Source organism: Dicentrarchus labrax, unplaced genomic scaffold (assembly GCF_905237075.1).
Source record: "Dicentrarchus labrax unplaced genomic scaffold, dlabrax2021, whole genome shotgun sequence".
Taxonomy (NCBI): Eukaryota; Metazoa; Chordata; class Actinopteri; family Moronidae; genus Dicentrarchus; species Dicentrarchus labrax.
The window spans coordinates 14,506,224-14,524,760 of record NW_026136716.1 but is presented as its reverse complement, the minus strand read 5'-3'; the positions used below and the strand labels follow the sequence as shown (position 1 = coordinate 14,524,760).

The 18,537-nt window shown below is 39.2% G+C and overlaps 1 protein-coding gene across 2 annotated transcripts; it reads right to left on the bottom strand.

Annotated features, from left to right (window-relative positions):
• Positions 1-4,107: 4,107 nt before the first annotated feature.
• On the bottom strand, positions 4,108-18,113 carry gyg2 (glycogenin 2). Of its 2 annotated transcripts, XM_051427291.1 has the most exons (9): positions 17,821-18,111; positions 15,456-15,594; positions 15,155-15,329; positions 11,540-11,702; positions 10,026-10,152; positions 9,044-9,236; positions 8,121-8,237; positions 7,073-7,213; positions 4,108-5,964 (listed from the first exon to the last, which is right to left on the bottom strand). In XM_051427291.1, exons 1-9 carry the CDS (start codon positions 17,825-17,827, stop codon positions 5,839-5,841), a joined length of 1,188 nt encoding a protein of 395 aa, XP_051283251.1. In that variant the 5' UTR covers positions 17,828-18,111; the 3' UTR covers positions 4,108-5,838. The 2 variants fall into 2 exon arrangements, with proteins under 2 accessions (XP_051283251.1, XP_051283252.1); XM_051427292.1 differs by lacking the exon at positions 8,121-8,237 and having other exon boundaries at positions 17,821-18,113.
• Between the last annotated feature and the right edge of the window lie 424 nt (positions 18,114-18,537).

Genomic DNA, 18,537 nt, shown 5'->3' with positions numbered 1-18,537 from the left:
ATATAAATACAATGTTATAACAACTCCAGCTGTGACTTTTTTAAGCTCTTGCGTGTTGAAAGCGATTAGAAGCTAGTGAGTGGGTAATTGAGACTACAGAGGTTGTCTATGACTTATCTACTCACTAGTCTGCCTTTACAGCAGTGACATGCGGTCAGGAGAGGAGGGGGAGGCAGAGCTTCACCCGTCATCATGGAAAAAATCAAATATATAATAAACAAATAAATTAAATGGTTATATTTATCAAATGGTTTCAGCGATAAACTAATCTTCTATTTAACTTAAACAATTTTGATTTTTTTAAATTAAAAATCGCTGAATTTTCGCTTTTCCCGTTCAAATGCGGGGAAGAGACGCACGGTGCAGCAGCAGCAAGCGGAGCCTCACCTTGGATTGCACAATCCCTCACAAACTGTGCTCTGCCATGCAATAAGAGCGTGTTACTGTCTCTCTGTATGTCGCCAATCAAACATTTCCAACACTTTTACTATATATGCCCCCCTGACTTTCCATAGTTTAGCGCTGATCTGTATAATATATGTGTGTGTAACCTGTTTCGTGTGCTCAGCGATCTTACAACGGCAGTGAAGAGGCACTAGGTGAGGCAGGCAGTTCACTTGCCTCATGGTAGGGGGCACTTGTGAGCCCAGAGATTCTTATGCTACTCTGCAGCTGCAGAGTAAGTGACATCGAGCTAGCAACAATCTTACAGTCCGTAGTTACAATTAGCAATTTTGTAAAGTTTGTATGTGTAAAGAATGCTGATATGAGATATGAAACATAACCCGTTCACTGCTGCCGATCAAATGGTGAATAATCTACTCTGTTGGGTTCATATATTTGTAATTCTGATGAAGTCAGTGCCTCACCAGCCATGAACCTCACCGCATGTCTTTACAGCCACATTGTGTTTAAACTCAAACTTATATTTTAGTTACACAATTTTATTACAAGTTGGAAGTTTCGTGGTGGTAACATTGAAGTCACGCGACTGTGGTGTTGTTCGTTTATAGACTAACTTTTAATCCTTTTGCTTCTGACTAACGCTTCAAAAATCATCAAAGTGTTCATTTGTGAAGATTATCTTGCTAAACAAAACGTGCAAGAATCATAAACCTTTGTTCGCCATAGGGCTTATTTTCTGCAATTTCTCCATTGGCTCTTTGTTGAAACAACCAGGCCACCAAAATACGTCATTCCTTGGAGAACAGCCAACCAGCAGGCCTATGCTTTTTTTCACTTAATAGCAAAAGCACAAGGCTTTACAATCTCATTTTCCTTTGCTTTTTGTGACTCATGGTGCAACTCAATAATCATTTAGTATGCCCTCTTTTACTTCTCCTCAGCGCTTGGTTACTCTTACCTCCGTACATCATCATAAGTTGCAGAGCAATGGTCTGAGAGCAGAGGATTGAAAATCAAACTCGCCCTCAAGCAGGGCAAATAATTTAGTATTATCAATGATGGTAAAATAAGTGCAGAAAAGTCAAGAATAAAGTTGTAGATAGATGAAATAGATAAATTGGTTTTGTTTACTTACATTTAGCCTATAAATGATTTAATTTTCTGTTCCACTGTCAGGTAGGAAGGAAATGATGAAGTGTAGCCTTGCACAGTCAGCCACTGAAGGGCCGATAAGGGAGTGTTAAAGTGTGTTGGTTAAAGAGCCACTCCACTAATTTCACAAATCAAGATCAGTTTACTTGTCATGAGGAATATTATTGAGCCTGTGACTGGACGAGAAGAAATGAATATTTCAGGGTTATCTCAGCTTGAACCATCGTCATCTCCCACTGTACAAAAATGAAGCCAAAATGTCCGGGATATGACTGCTGCCATCTTGCGCTGGTGATGTCATTTGGAGCCAGGTCAGTAGTGATTGGGGTTGCCGCCGTGGCATCAAAGTCCTGCACGTACGCCTGGCCAACTCAATCATGTCGTGAAACCCTGTTTTTATCGCTACAAATAACTAATTTGGCCCATGTCCCATCTGCTAACATGGAAGCAACAGGCTTTTCATTTATACTGCAGCCCGCCACAAGGGGGCGATCTTGAACTTTTGGCTTCACTTTTGGGGAGATGTCATGTCATTACGTCATCTTGATATATGCTGATGGCTTGAACATGCAACAATATACTATAAACTATATTACAAAAGGTCTGCGTTACAAAGTTGGGGTGTGGGGTTTGAGTGGGTGTTTACGAGGAAGGAAATAAGCTGTTGAGTTGAATTGTGGGAAATGAGAGCGGGACTCAAAAAGTCAGGATAATCGCTGCCTCTACTGCTTCGATTTTGACTCTTCTTTTTTTAGATTATTTCTTCCTCCAGAGACTGTCATAGTCATGGAACAAACCTCACTGGACCCAGCAGGATCCATATGTAACATACTATATACAGTAACCTATTTCTTATGTGCCATCCCCAACATTAAAGCCCCCTCTGCTCAGAAATCTTTGTTTTTCTTGTTCCTACAGTTGAATGTTTGGTCTTCACTGTGCAGAATGCTAGCAAGAAAAGAGCCTTTGTGTGTAGTTTCCTATAGGCTATTAATAATTGGCTCACTGGTTGAGGCTCTTGCTGTTCGCCCGTTTTAAGCCCACGTTGCCCAATTCATCCCATATGGATCGGCTAGGCTGCTTGGGAGCGACAATTTTTATTTGCTGAACCATAAATGAACTGCAGCAGACTTTGCTTAATATTCCTAACTGGTTTAAATACTGTCATTATATAGAACTTGTAATTTTGCCTTTGATTATCTCAGACCACCACACTGGTTAATTAATATCAGCATTTGCAGCATGTGTTGACACACTTTGTCAATCTCTGCTTGTAATTACCACCAGGAGGCTGACATGAACGACTTCTCCCAGTTGACAGGTCATATTTATGCTAAATCACACACACAACGCGAATGCAGGATTAGACTCCAGTCTGCCAGCAAATCGTTAACAGGAACTGATTTATGCTCATTCAACCTGAGAGGAGAGCTTAACAGTCAGCTCAGCTGTTGTCTGTTTGCTAGGACTGAACCTGCAGACTCTCAATAGAGCCCCAAATAAAGATATCTCTGTTCCTGTTAGGTAACCTGGGTTTAGAGCAGCTTCTAACAGCGTCATTCAAAGAATGTCATCGTCTGCGGGGACTGATCTCTGATTCCTTTTTCCTTTTCAGGGCTTAATGAATGAGGCGGTCAAGGGAAAACAGCAACTTATCCCAGATCTGTGCTCGCACTTTAATCTTGATGAATCGGAGTCAAGCGGGAGCCGCTCAGCCGAGAGCAGCGATGTGCCAGGTTGCCTTTCAAAGCAATCATCATAAGGCCCCTTCTCAGTGACAGCACAGCCCGTGGCCCGAGCTCGCCTCCCGCCACTCGTTTTGTATTCAGCACACTATCTTCCATCGCTGTGTCACAACATTATGGGAGGAATGACTATGAAAATTACATGCACCATGTGCCCAGTGGATACGGATCACACAGCATACTGTTGACTGCAGTCAGACATCTATTAATCTGTGTTCCTGCTTCTCTGATTTGGTGCCATGATGGAGACAGTTCTGATAGAAGAGCCACAGTGCCCCCTGGTGGAAGAATTACATACAAGTTAGGAGTCTGTGTGTCTGTATGTGTTGTGGGGGGGGGGTTCTATGTGGACTCAGATGACACAAGTAAATTGGTATTGGTACAAAAAGGAAAGAGAAATGTCTAATCCTTCAATGTCAACATGGATACATTTCAGAAGGTTTAGTTGAGCATTCACAATTTGAAGACCTTGAATCATTAACTTCAAGTCAATATTTTCCTTTTTGTAATGTAGTATATCAAATAGCATATTTAATAATGTTGAAATAACTGCAATTTGGTACTAATTATAATGAAAATATGAAGAGACAATATTCGAAGACAGTTGTTGGAGTTATTTGTGGTGAGTTTATGAGCGTTTTTTCAGAAGAAACTCCTTACGAGAACTGTTCAAATATTGAAAGCAAAGCCTCTATTCGCTTATCACTAGAAACTTTACTCTCTGTTAAGTTGTATTACCTGGCCTGTATAGAGAAATTTTGACCTGCTGGGCACTGACTAAAAGACTCTCTAATGTTTCAACATCTTCTTCTTCCATGTATTACAGTATTTATTACTGCAGAGCACAAACAGACCACAAATATTACAGTTTATGGGAGGACACCACAGGTGAATAGGGTAGAAATTAACTTAATTTAACTCATAGATATCACCATGATACTCCCTCAATTGATTACTTCCATTAAGACAATACATTTTTATATTACAAGTTTTCGGAAATGTTAAGTTCAAATATGTTAATTTGCATACATTTCCATACATTTCCAGAAATCTGAACATTGGATAAAGCCAGGTTAAAAATTCTTAATTCATTTTGTTGACATATTTGAGTCAAAGGTTTTTACAGAGGGAATTTTAGATATCTATCTTTATCACTCCATAAATCAGAAAATACTGTCAACAGCTTTAAAAATAAATCAATGAAACTTCCCCAGCTGATTACTTTTTGACAATTATTTTTTGTATTACAAGTTATCTTAAATGTTATGTTTGAATATGCAAATGAGGCATTATGTAATGCTAACTTTTGGTGAAATCTACAGATGCAAACAGACTCAGTGTAGTAAAATAAACACCTAAATGTGTATTTGAGCTAAAGTGTAGAGCTAAAAACAAGCAATGTAACAAGGACTTGATGTGCCATTGCTTGAAACAGACCTATGGTAGGTTTGGTGCAGATGGAGACTCAGAGGGTGGGAAGCAGAGGACATAATGTTTATATTTACCTGTGTGCAGTTACCTGAAAGTTTCTGTGCAATATTGATTCTTTGTTTGATTGAAGATGATTGTTTGCTACTGTTGCAGCAGCTAATCAAAATATCAAGATATTGCATCAACTGAAGCGACTGTCAGTTTGGTATTAATAGAGTAACATAGAGTGCTATCAGAGTGTGAACAACATAAGTGGATGGTAAGAAATTCTGGAGTCAAAGTAAAGAAAAGACAAGTATTTCTCTGGAGTACATTAAATATGTATGTTTGAACACTACTACATATAAAGGTGCTTCATTCCTTGGAGTTTAAGTGATTCTGCGATATAGACTTGAAGGATAGGTTGGGTGATATTCTATCTTTTCTTTTTTCCAAAACAACGATGAATGTACCTACTCAAACTACCAAGTCAAACCTGGATATAGAGTTCAATAGACCTTTTTCACTGCAGCCATTTGAAATAGTAGGGTAAACACAGGCGTTACTAATGATACTAATTAAGGTTCTGTTTCATTTAGGTCAAACATAGTCTGGTTTTGTTTTCATTCCATTTTGGCTCACTAAGAAGGCTCTGCTACACTAAATGGAATGTAACCGTAATTATGTTTACCCTACTGTTTCATGTCAAAATTATTGTTTAAGGGTTAGGGTTGTTAAAATTGTTTATTGACAGTGGCACAAAATATCAAATATTAAAGTGTAGATTTTATCATCTTTCAAAGGATTCGGTTTTTGTTTGTAGAAAAATGAAACAATCTCGGTGAAGTTAGTTCAGTGTATGTGTTTGTTTCCGTCTCCAGGTCAGTCACAGTGTGGTTGGGAGTGGTATACCTCACTCTTAGCTGTATCATCATGATGCTACTACTAGGTGTCAGAAATCCTAAACATAGGGACTTTAAAGACAAAAAACACATATCAGTCAAATCCTGACATCACAGCATAGAAAAGCAGTCACTCTTGTGTTCAGACTAAACTCTACCAAACAGGACACTTCAAAAGGACACAGGTCAGTTTGGGTTATAGAGCTGCTCCTGTGTGTGATTTGTTAATCCAGGAAGCGGTCCAGCATCCTCTGGATGTTTTGGAAGGCATCTCTGCCCAGGTAGTCAATCTGCCCGACCTCCCACTGCCTGCGATGCTCCAGCCGCTCTGCTTCCGTGTCTGCTGCCGTCTGCCATGATGAAGTGGGAGAATAATAAATCAGTCTTCAAAGGGAATTTATCACAAGGAGCATCAGATTCTCTATTCAGGCGGAATTTTGGGTTCTAGTTTCAAGCTCTCAGAATGTGCAGTTGAGCATATAAATTTTCAGAATTGGTAGATTGTCATTATTCTTTCATGCTCATCTTATGAAGACTTTCAACTAACCTGGGTCTCATTATAAACTCATACATTCCAGTATCATCTCTGATCTGTGTTGAGTTTCAAATAAGGCACCTTTAAGTGTTTATTATTATTATTATTATTATTTTAAATTAAAGGTTTAATTGTTAAAATAAGTGGTAAATAGCTCTACATTCCAGAAGCCATCACTGATATAGTGTTCAGTCAGTAACAGGTGTCACCCAGTCCCTCCTTTCTGCAGTAAACAGAAAATACATTTTCTGGTATCCCGCTCCCACTTTGTCCAATCAGGAGAGAGAACTCCACAAAGAGGCGGCCCTTGGATTTGTAATTAATAAGATAACTCTGGTAATGTGCCTCCCAACTCACTGCTGATGTTTCGAAGGTACAGTACAGCTGTGGAGTTGGAGCTACAGAAGAGAGTTAGAGTCAGCATGAACGATCACATCTGTCAGTGCTGTCAGTGAAGGAACTTATTTGAGGCCTGTTTATGTGTATAAAAATAACATGTAAAAAGAGCAAGGCACACCTCAAAACACACCTCATGCTATGAGAAATATAGATGTGTTTATCTGACAGTTATTTTTTAGATCATGATTTGATATGTGAAACATATACTCAATGTATAAAATATACATAAATATACATTGTTATAAATTAAACTACCCAGTATATAAAGCTATTAAAATATCCTCCTTGACATTAAAATGCTGCATCATTGTTAACAAATCACTCTGAATTGGGGCCATTTTATTTGTAATAGGGTATTTTTCCATTGCCGTACTGTTACCTTTAGCTTTCAAATTCACAGTCAAGTTTCAAAATCTCAATATTGAGCAACTGGAATCATGGAGAGTGTATCTTTAAACCACTGGCTCTTATATTTTGACCAGTATTGTAATCAGGTAGGTATAGCAGTCAGATGTTTAACATACAGGATGTGTTTCCGTGTCCGTGGCACCCTCGCTGCCCCCGCTGCCCCCGCTGCCCTCTGCTCCAAACAGTGAGTCCTGGATCTCTGTGCTCTCAGATGATCTTGACTCTTCCTCCAACGGTGTGTTATCTGTGAGGGAACTCTACAGACACAGTCATGTCACTCACAAATGCTTTACAAAATATGCTAACGTGAGCACATGATGTGAGGCTAAAAGTGTGAAATCATACAGTGGCAGAGCAGAAATACGACTTGGTTCTGCTTCATTCTCACTGTGGAGTGCTTGATAAACACTGCTGATGTATGTGGGCGTGTGTCTGTTCAGGCTAATCTTACAAGCTTGTATAAACACAATACATCAAGTTGAAAATGAATGAAACAAATGACAGAAATGCAATGAGAAGCTCTGAGGCCTGTGGCAGATAATAGGCTCTGTTGTTCTTTTTTCTGCTGGAGTCAAATGCAGTCAAGCAGAAATACTCATAAATTAACAGTCTCATCTACTGGAACTAACAAGAGGCACTCGAGCTGCCTAATAAGCCACCATAATAATCACAATGATATATCATAAACACAAGCTGCTATGCTAATAAGGCCATTCATTAAGCTAACTAATGGATTGATTAGCAAATATCTCTAATGACTACAACTTCAACAAATATGTGTGACTTTAAATGAACTTTGTGTCTAAAGGGTTTTTTTTATGGGTTTTTCTTCTTTGTTGATGGAGCTAGCAGTTTCCCCCTGCTTCAAGTTTTTGTGCTAAGCTAGGCTAACATCCCATTTCTGTCCCGGATGCACAGACCTGGGGTGGACATACCGTGGGTGTGCAGGGCCTTTACTGTCACTTGGGAAGAACACAAAAATCTGTAATCAGCAGCTTCTTTACACATCCAGCAGATACAGCATCCAGCAGTGTTAATACATAAATACCGATGGATGCAGCTTTAAAGATTCTAACTTTGGGCGGAGGAGTGTGGCCATAACAGCGTAATATCTGACAGAGTCGCAAAAGAAGAGATGATAAATATTTTGATGTCTCGGTTTACCGTCTTTGGTTCAGACGGTGAATGAGGCCTCTCAGAAGGAGGTGAAAAATGTGTGAGCAGTGAATTGGAGCTGTCCAAGGTTTTCCTAAATGGCATCTTGGCTTCCTGTTCTTGGATCTGCAAAACAAGGGAGGATGTTGAGTGTTGGGATGACAGCCGATGCCAGGGCTGGGCAGCCATGTGTCGCGTTTGGCTGCCGGTCCGCATGTTTATGTCACAGCCAAACTCTGCAGCAGCTTATGTGACTGATTAACAAACCTTCAACTAAAGAGGGGGAAGTCATCAGTGAAATGTGCCGCTCGAGTGTTTGGAGTGAAAATCTGCAGAGCGTCCACCAAACATGGCATATGCTTGACTTCCTGCACAGCAAGTGGCACTGCTGAACAGTGCATTTAAAATCTGAACCTTATATAGATTATATACAGCCCCAGTCAAACATATACCTATAGACATTTTTAACTGTGAAACTATTGGTGAAATGTTGTTTCATGGGTCCCATATTACTCTACATCTACAGTATACTCTGATTTGTCTCATATTAAGCTCAATGCCAGTTGTGTAGCAGCTAAGTTGTGCACAAGAATATTGCTTTGACAGATATAAACAATTAGCAACAACACTAGTCATTATTCATGATGTTTTAGCTTTTCTTAACTTGTGTGAGTCATTTTTTAATTCATGTCACATTAGCTCGTAGATAAAACATAAATCCAAACTGAGCAAAGTGCCGTACTTGAATCAGAGGCCTTTTATTTTATTCATAAACTTTCATTCCCTGACTGGTGTAGCATGTTAACAGCGTGGTTGTATTAAAGTGGGTCTGGCCACTGAACCAACTCTTTGAAGTGGTTCACTTTCAGGCAAGATATGACTCTCCAACTAATCAGACAGATAAAGATTTCAGATCACACAGATGTTCGTACCTGTTCTGGTTTCTCCCGGTCTTGGCTGAGCTGTTCCCCTGGTTGAGAGGATTTTGAGTGACTGACGTATTCCTTCCACCACAGAGATACAAAGTGTTCCATGGTGTGTGAGCTGCCGTCGTCCGCCTTGCTGCTGGAGCTCCAGGGTTTCGCTGGTCCTAAGAAATGGACGATCTTTGCATTGTGGCCGAATCTGCAGGGACACAACTGCAGTGTATCAATTAAGTTACTAGAGGATGGCACAAACAAAGGTAAGGTTCCAAACCAAGTGTCAGTGTGTACACACTTTTTTATAGGACTTTATATGCCCCAGATACTGTTTTTATGGTAAAAGTGTTGTCAATTTTGTCGTACTTCAACTGTTCTCCAAACTAATTTACGCTACAATACGAAATGTTACAATACGATACGGGACGATACGATACGTTACAATGCGATATGTTAATATACGTGAGGATACGTTATAATACATGACAATACAATACATTACGATACATAACAATACAGTACGATACACACAGCTGCCTCCATGTAATAATAATTGAAAACAAACAACATTAACAACGTAGCACATACTGTTCCAAATCACAACCTTAATTCAATTTAGTTTCCATACAAATATGTCAAAGAAGCATCCGTCTCAAGGTGTGTTTCAACAAAACATTCAGCAAATTTTAGACACAGCACTATAACACACAAACTCAATAAAGAGAGATGTAAGTGGATGCAAATAAACTCAAGTTTAAGCAGAACAAATTGAAGTGAAGTATTTAGGTGAGTACAGTGTTATTGTTACTGAGAGAAAAGCCCAAATTATCTGTTAATCTACTGATGAAGTAAACAGAGTAACAACCTTTAATCATGGCTAATGCAAACATTCTGCAAGAAAAATCTATGTGAGCCTGAAAATGTGGTTAACTCTAATCCACAAAGTGTGTAAAGTATAATGGGACAGAGCTAGCGGCGGTGCACACACACTTACTGCTGGAAAGCAGGGAGGTAGCTGTAGACGGAGCTGGCACTGAGGTTGTAGACAAATGGCAGGTGTTTACTGATGTCTTCCACTGGCCAGCTACTGAAGAAAGAGTTCAGCAGGCCCTGGTCCCCCCCTGATAGCAACCGATATGAGAATAAAAATTAGTGAAACATGCATAAGTAACTTCTATTCTCTTCTTAGGGGAGCTGTCCAATAAGAACCTGCATTAAAACATTTGGATTCTCAATAATCAAAGTGTGTCAGTGACGGCTGCACTACATAATGATGGTCATAAATGATGGAAAACGACATTATAACAATGTCCAGGTTGAAGAAAGCAAACCTTACCATTAATATATGAATACATCTAATTTCTACTGATGGATTAATATAAAGTTGAAAAGAGGTTAAGAGTATATGTCTTCTTTAAACTCCTGTGTATTAACATGTATTTGTATTTGTGTCCACCTGATGAATGTAAGTCCAGTTTTCACTTTCTTTTAACTCTGGTTTAGCAGGTAGTGGGTTTTTTAGAGCTTTTTCACTGGAAGCAGCTGCCTGCTGCTGCTGCTGCTGGAAACAAGGTTGCTGAGAGCGCTGAGACTGAACCAAAACAGTACATTTGTGGGCTGTGATACCAAAACAATATCCTTCTGCATGTGTTGCTATCACAGCCTCTACGGTTTGTTTAGTTAGCTGGTCTGCTCCGTGTGCAGCTGAGTGACTGAAACTGCTGTTTTTCTCATCTACGCTAGTGAACTAAGGATTTATTTTCGACCAAACCAGAGTTGGTTATTGTTGGAACAGTGGAAAGGCTAACAAAGACCGATCATTTTGTTTCTATCCACTTTGAATGAAGTGATGGTGTCAGAATGATATGCGAGATTAGATTACAGTTTTTATCTATGGAGTCTGGTGGGGAGTGACGATAATATGGCTGTTTCTGTAGGGATCAGGATAATCTGAGCCTGTCAGTGGTAAAAACAAGAACTTTTAGTGGATGCTTCATTTGTCCCCAAGGATTAACTTTAGCTTACTTGTTGTAGCCATTGTAACTCTTTTCATGAATATTTTCACATCTGTTAATTAAGGATTTATTTTGACAAAAACTGTGTTGGTGATAATTGCAAAGACTGCAGAAAGACTGATGACAATTTCTATCCTGTTGTTTTGATCTGAGATGCTGTTGCTAAAAGGAGTCATCCAGTGGCAAGTGAATTCTGAATCATCTTTTGTACAGTCTACTGCAAAAACCACATACTGACAGAGGCAAAATTTCACAATTGAGAGCCTATGAATTAATAATTCCGTAATATTAGTATTCTTTCATGTGTTATACATTGCCAAGATAAATGTCTGTACTGAACAATGGACCACTTTTACCACAGAGAGAAACGCAATGAACAAACACATCCCTCGCTTTCTTCTTTTAATTTCGTATGAATGTATTCAGTCAGTGTTCAGAGCACACAGCGTTCTCTACTTGTTAGTCTCAACCTAGACATGTAGTCATGTATTACCGTCAAAGCTGCCATGCTGCAGGGCGTGATCTAGGATGCTGGCGTGGGTTTGGAGGGAGGGTCTAAAGACAAACACGCCAGAGTTGAAGCAGTCAGGCCAGCCAGGGTCGGGAGCCGCTGACAGCTCATCTCTCTCAAACAGCTCGTCCACGTTACACAGAACCTGAGAGGGAACCATCAGAGGTCAAATAGGTTTGTCTGAGAGACTAACATTTTTAGGTTGCATCTGCCAAGAGACAAACTGACAGTTTATTTTAGAGGGTCAGTTCACCCAACTTACAGAGAAACAAAACATGTTTTCTAACTTCCCTCTAGTGGTATCATGCAAATAGATTGGATAGTTTTGTTCAGGTTTTCAGATTGGTCTCTGACATTTCTGCCTGCACCCCAATGAAATGCACCTAAACTGCATTTCATTAAAAAATCTAGTTTGTGCAGCTCAAAACACTGCAAGCGACTATTAAAAAAAAAAAAAGAATTAAATTGGATGTGGCCTACGTGACATCACCCATAGGTTTCTGAAGAGCTGTTGTGAAGCTCAGTGTGGTCGGCTCTGTCCATAGCCATCTTGACGGCTCCCAGCTAATCCAAAAATTAGCGGCTCTGGCTCGGAGTAAGAGCGGGTCATTCACTAATCGGAAGGTTGTCGGTTCGATCCCCGGCTCCCCCCGCAACATGTCGAAGTGTCCTTGAGCAAGATACTGAACCCCAAATTGCTCCCGATGCCGTGCATCAGTGTGTGAATGTGTATGAATGTTAGTTTCTGTTCGATGGACTTTGCCATCATTGACTGAATGTGTGTGAAAGGGTGAATGTGGCACGTAATGTAAAAGCGCTTTGAGTGGTCGGAAGACTAGAAAGGTGCTATACAAGTACAGGTCCATTTACCATTTACCAAATGCATTGTGTGTGTTAGCCGGGCTGAATGAATGTTTGAGGAACCACAGTTTATGTTACTTCCATGTTGGCTTCATTCGCCAGCTTCTGAGGTTGCCATTTGAGTAAGACATATACAAATAGTCTGCTTTGAACAAAAATCGGTGTCTGATGTGTTTTTTCAATGAAAAAAGTATAATTTCCACCTTAAGTTACCTAAAAAGGCATCCTTCTACCTCATTAAAAATCCCATAATTTATGAATATGCTAATTCCTGTTAGACACAAGATGTCTCCTACTTCACTAGTCCATTCTCAGTGTATGTGCACTGGTGGCTTCAGGTTTTTACATCACTATTTGTGATGTCATAAATCATGCTCGTAGTCCCCGCCCCTTAAAATCAGATTTAGTGTCAAACTTTAAATGTCATATCATTCTGCACAGTGAAGCTCAAATATCCAACTGTAGGAGCAAGAAGAAACACTGAGATTTGACTGGAGGTGCACTTTAAGGTGCTCACAAGCCAATATTATTAACATGGTGATAAACGCCACTCATTCTATCCTTTAAATATATGATGACTTCAAAACTTTCAAGTCATCATTGCCCTTATAAATCTGAATTTCCTTAAGACATTTGTAAAATGTTTTACTGCTTGAATTATTTAGATTTTGCAAAACATATCCAACAAATTTAAGAAAATCACTGTAAAATCATTGCAGAGTAATAAAGTCCCATGGGGTCTAAATAAACTTTTTAAAAACAGAATTCTTTTTTTTTTAAAGATTGTAGTGATTCTGCCCTACTTTCTGACTGTGTTTAATGAATTGCTAGAAAATGACCCACTTTCTCCTACTTGTGCATAAATCTTACAGTAACTTAAAAAAGATAAAGACCCCACCCCACACAGCCGCTTCCCTAAACTTTTCAGCATCACAGTGGACAAGACAGTCCCAAACAACGCTGCTGTATGGCTTTAAAAACTACTAAATATTTTAAATTTTGAATATTCTCTGATACATATTTAATTTTAGTGTTATTAAAGCCTTTAAAACTCTTTGACACATACAGTCATCTCTTCACTGATACCCATGGTAATAAAAAAACATTTTGGAAGTGGCATCTGATGAAAATGTGACATTTGAAACAATTTATCAGTATATCACGACTGGGACATTCCAAAATACAAAGTGACCTCTTCAAATTGCTTCTTTGTCCAGCCAACAGTCGAAAAACCAAAGACTCTTTGTTTACCATAAAAAATGACAGGAAAATTCAGCAATTCATTACATTTAAGAAGCTGGAAACAGAAAATATTTAACCTTCTTGCTCAAAAAATGCTCAATTCGCAAAATAGTTGGAAAGGACCTTTTGTGGCCAAAAAGGAGAAGTTGCAGTATTTTTTGTGGAAAATATGGACACGATGTACACTACAAAATACATTTTGTAGAAACAACAACTTTGGGTTTCTTTCATCCCAAATAATTAAATTATATAAAAAAGAATCTAAATATTAAAACCTTTTCTCTTCTGGATCTCAGACAGCATTTATTCCAGCTCCAGCCAGACTAGCCACAGACACATACAGTACATGTGTACAAGTAGCTGCATGTGCGTCAGTTGCGGTATGACCTTGAGACTCCGTGTCCATCTCTGTTTACGGAGCTCACTCTTCAAACATGCCTTCTCCTGCTAACATGAGAACATGTTTGCAGTGGCTAAACAGAGGAAGAAGCCACAGCAGCGACATGTTCCAGACATGTCCCCTAACATCTGTGTTGGCATCGATTTTGATATGGACATTGTTTGACATTGGCCAACAGTTCAGGGCACCTGTGGCTGACCCTTGAAAGAGTAAAGACGGTATGTTGGCTGATAGATAGCTATAGATAGTAATAGATAGTGATGTACAGTTTGACATGCTGATATGCTGTAGCGGGATATGCGCAATATCTGCTTTGGTGTAGTATCACTTTATTAGACGGAGCTCTCTGTGTTTGTTTCAAGGAATTATTCCTTTTGAAGAGTGAGCAAAGCTGGTGGTTTAAAATATGTAAAGACAGCTTATGTGTATTATTGTGGCTCTTAGTTTGTTCTTGGTTGTTAGAGACATGAAACCTCTTAGACTGTTATTCTCCTACTGCATTGAAATGTATAGCTCAATAAACATTCCTGGTACTCATTTCTAACAAGCTGCTGAGGTCGTTCACAATAAAAGCCTCCCAATGTTTTGCCAGTGGAATGTTGTTAATGTGAAGGAACACTAACATGAAATATTTGGTTTGCATTAGCAATTTACACCTTAGCATTAACAGCTCCAATATGTGTGGGGAGTGTCCAATGATGCTAACATTTGTTTGATGAAAAAAAATAATAATAATAATAATAATAATAATCGAATGTTCTCTCCCATTGCCTGTACATGCACATGACTACCAGTTTTGGCCATAAGCAAACATCACAATCTAACTTCTGCAAAGCGCCATGAGGAGAAAACTGAACAAGATGCCAATTTCTGTGCCACCCCAACGTGAGAAAATTTTAATTGGAAATTGGCTCCGCCACTGCACAGTGGTAGTATCACCACCCGGGGACAATGAGAATGAATCCTGTAACCCTGGACTGTTACAACTTTCACAAAAATCTACAGAATGTCTTCAGAATCATGTGAAACAATCACAGAGACAATCTATTACATAGTGCAATCAGCATATGTTCCTGCGTGTTCAGTGTACTCACAAGTGTGTCAGCATCCAGAAAGACACATTTGCTGTACTGGGTCAGAGTCCAGCAGTGGATCTTAGTGAAGGTGATGCCGAGCTCTGGACGTCCCAGCAAGGACAAGTTGATGCGGTCCTCGCTGTCCATCAGATCCACGATAACAACCTCATCAAACACATTCTTAAGGGCGAGCCTGAGATATAAAGGTTAATAAAGTTAGGGGCTAATATCAGCTTTTCCAGTCCACCTCAATTTAATTCTGGAGTTCAGAGACACACAGACAGCACTCATGCTCAAGAACAGGAAAAGTATCACTCACCTAGACTGTTCTGAGATGTTTGGTGTCACCATGATAACGATGCTGCGAGATGTCCCATGATGCTGTAAGCTTCGAGCCACCACTGTAGCTCCCATGCAGTATGAGTCTGTGGTGGCCAGAGTGACGAAGGCCTCCCCAGCTAGAGAATGGTTGAATGACAGGATTAGACTGATGACTGTACTGATATCATTGTCTGCCTCAACAACAGAGTGTAAAAATTGCATTTCCCCAAGCAGGGTTAATGAAGTACTAAAAAATCTTTTTATTTCACTTGTGTACACAGATACTGGGAAAACACTCAAACAAAAGCAGCTAAGTATAAAGCTATTTCATAATTGTTGCTACATTTTTGTAGCCTGGTAGTATGTGCAGACAATTGACATCACTTTACTTTAAAACCAAGAAAATGCAACACTTTTTATGATATTATTCTCCATTCCTTCTTGCAGGAACATTCATGTTAAAGGCAGAATTACATGTAAAACCACTTTGGTATTTTATTTGTTTGAAACTAATGTGATATGCTTTGCTATGCTTGCTAAAACAAAACCTTTAAAAACTTGCAAACATAAATATTACATTAGGAATCATGATGACATTTCTGTACTTATAATTATAATAATGATAATAATGACATTTACCTAATATGAATTGAGTTTGAGTTTTGTTGTTGCAAGATCAGAATATTGGCCTCATTATGTAACAAAGCCAGGGGCAGATCTAGAGAAATATTCATGGGTGGCAAATGGTCGGCATGGAGACCTTAAGGGGAGCAGAAATATATGCTGATTTTATCACAAACAATATAAATATTTGCTCGGAAAAGTCCCCAAATGATATTTGAACTCAAAACAGTTCCATTATTGTGGCACATTAGTAAATCATTGGATAGAAATATCTAAAGGTGGCATTAGAAATCAATAAATTATTTCCAAATCTTCAGACATTTTTCCAAATTTTCCCAAATATTTGTTACAAAACATGGATATTTGAAGGCACAGACATATTTTTATGGAAAGCTTACTGTGGTGTGTGTGTGCGTGCAGGTATCCTTGCCATAAAAAAATCAATAGCTGTTTTAAGCTGTTTTAAATTCTCCAATAAAATACATTCAATCATGCAACACTTATGGTGAGACTTTTTTTTTTTTCATGCGCTGGTCAGTTTAGAGATTTTGGGCTATTTTGCTTCCATAACTTGGACTTGCTGTCTTCTTTCAGACAGCGGAAAGAAAAACGCCTAAAATATATGTGTGTTTTACTACACTTTGTCTATTTGTGTCTGTAGATTTCACCAAAAGTTAGCATTAGATATTCCCCATTTGCATATTTAAACATAACATTTCAGAGTGCCCTATGCACAGCTCGCTTTTGATAGGAAACCGTAAGGAAATGGGCAAACTTAAACCATCAACGATGGCTCTGTTCCAGCAGTGCGGTGTGTTTCACAAGTCAAACGGCCCATTGAACTTTTACTACTCTACAGGGACCCGCCCCGCTCCCAGTTTGGCAACCACAGGTTTATTTATTGTATGAGAGCTTCAACAGCAACCATAACAACACTGTTTTAGTGAAGTTAAGCATGTTAATTATGTAGAAGTGACACTAATGCACTGATCCAGACTGAAAAATGGGTTGATTTCTATCAATATATAATATATATATGACTTAATCCTAATGCATTTAAGTCATTTTTCATGCAGTTATGCAGAATTTGATTTTACTCCCACTCCTCTAAGAAAGCTCTTGGAAGTAGCCTTCAAAAGCCCACATTTGTCCAAACCTTCATGTGTTAACCAAAGTGTCTTGAACTACACACACCAAGCCAATTATGCTCTTTGAAAAATGACTTCCCACTGTAAGACTTTATAACATTTTCACACAAAAGGCTTTTATTTCCATTACGGTTTCACCATGAGGGTAAAAGCTGTTTCATGTGGAGTATTAAGTGTGTGGTCGTGACAGGCGTGTCCGAGTCTCATTTTGTTGGCCTGCAGTTAGATGCAGAGGCATGTAACCTTTTGTCTGCAGCAGTCTCTGGGCTGCGAGTAGTGTTAAATTTCAATTGGCACACAGTTTGAGCAGAGTGTGGAGTGTGGGGCGCAGAGTCTATTCTGATTTCAAGTCAAACTGGGTCACTACTGCAGGTTCTTTATAATTCAACAACCATAGGGAATTACAGTTCTGTTCCTGAGGTTCAGCTGGAATTGTTGGGCAATTTTGGGAAGCTATAAACTCACTTAACCTGTGTGGAGAAGGTCAGCTAGCAAACAGCACTTTTTCTCCTCAATAATATAATAATTATATAGAGTATCATTTGATATAATTTATTTTATATATATAATTTATATGACATAGTCACCTACCTGACATTCTTGATGTCTTAAACCTTCTGCAAATCCAGTAACTTTACTTATCCACAAAGGTGATGGTAATTTTGACGCAGAAGGCCTCTCATACAGGCTTCCAGGAGATCACGAGGGCCCAGATGACAGTCGCATCTTTGCACCAACCGATACGGGAACCTTAAATACTGACAGGACGAATTAGTAATCTGACGCTGCACGATGAAGTCACATCCCATTCTGTTTTTATCTTTATCAGAGTAAAGAGTGGAGCCGAGGCCCCACGTGTCTGCTCATCTGTTTGTTGAACTTGGTCGTTCAACTAGTAGAAAGTGAGGTTTGCCAAGAGTTGTGCAACAGGCTCAGCCTTCACAAGCTGCCCTCCTGGCCCTCTCCTGACGCAATGTTTTACAGTCACTTTCCACATGTCAGTGTATCGTTCCACAGAGGCATTTTCCATCAATTCCGTGCTTCTGTAACCCCTTAAAATCCACTTTTTTACTCTAATTTCCTCTAAGAATGAGATGCTTATTAACGTCAACATGATGTAAATGTGCAAAATTCAACCAAAAGGCAAATTTTCATCTCAGTCTCTTGGCAGGTTCGTTACACATTAAAGCAGCAAATAAAAACCTTCAAAGTATTATCAAACAATACTTTTGGCACTTCCCCTTGCAACGCTGAGGACCCCCCGTGGAAGACCCAGGCATTAAAGCAATGAAACATTTGCATTGTAAT

Coding starts and splice junctions, on each gene's coding strand:
- gyg2 (XM_051427291.1), bottom strand. Junction 15,330..15,455: donor AACATCTCAGAACAGTCTAG/GTGAGTGATACT, acceptor TTTATATCTCAG/GCTCGCCCTTAAGAATGTGT. Junction 7,214..8,120: donor CACCGTCTGAACCAAAGACG/GTAAACCGAGAC, acceptor CTGTGTCTGTAG/AGTTCCCTCACAGATAACAC.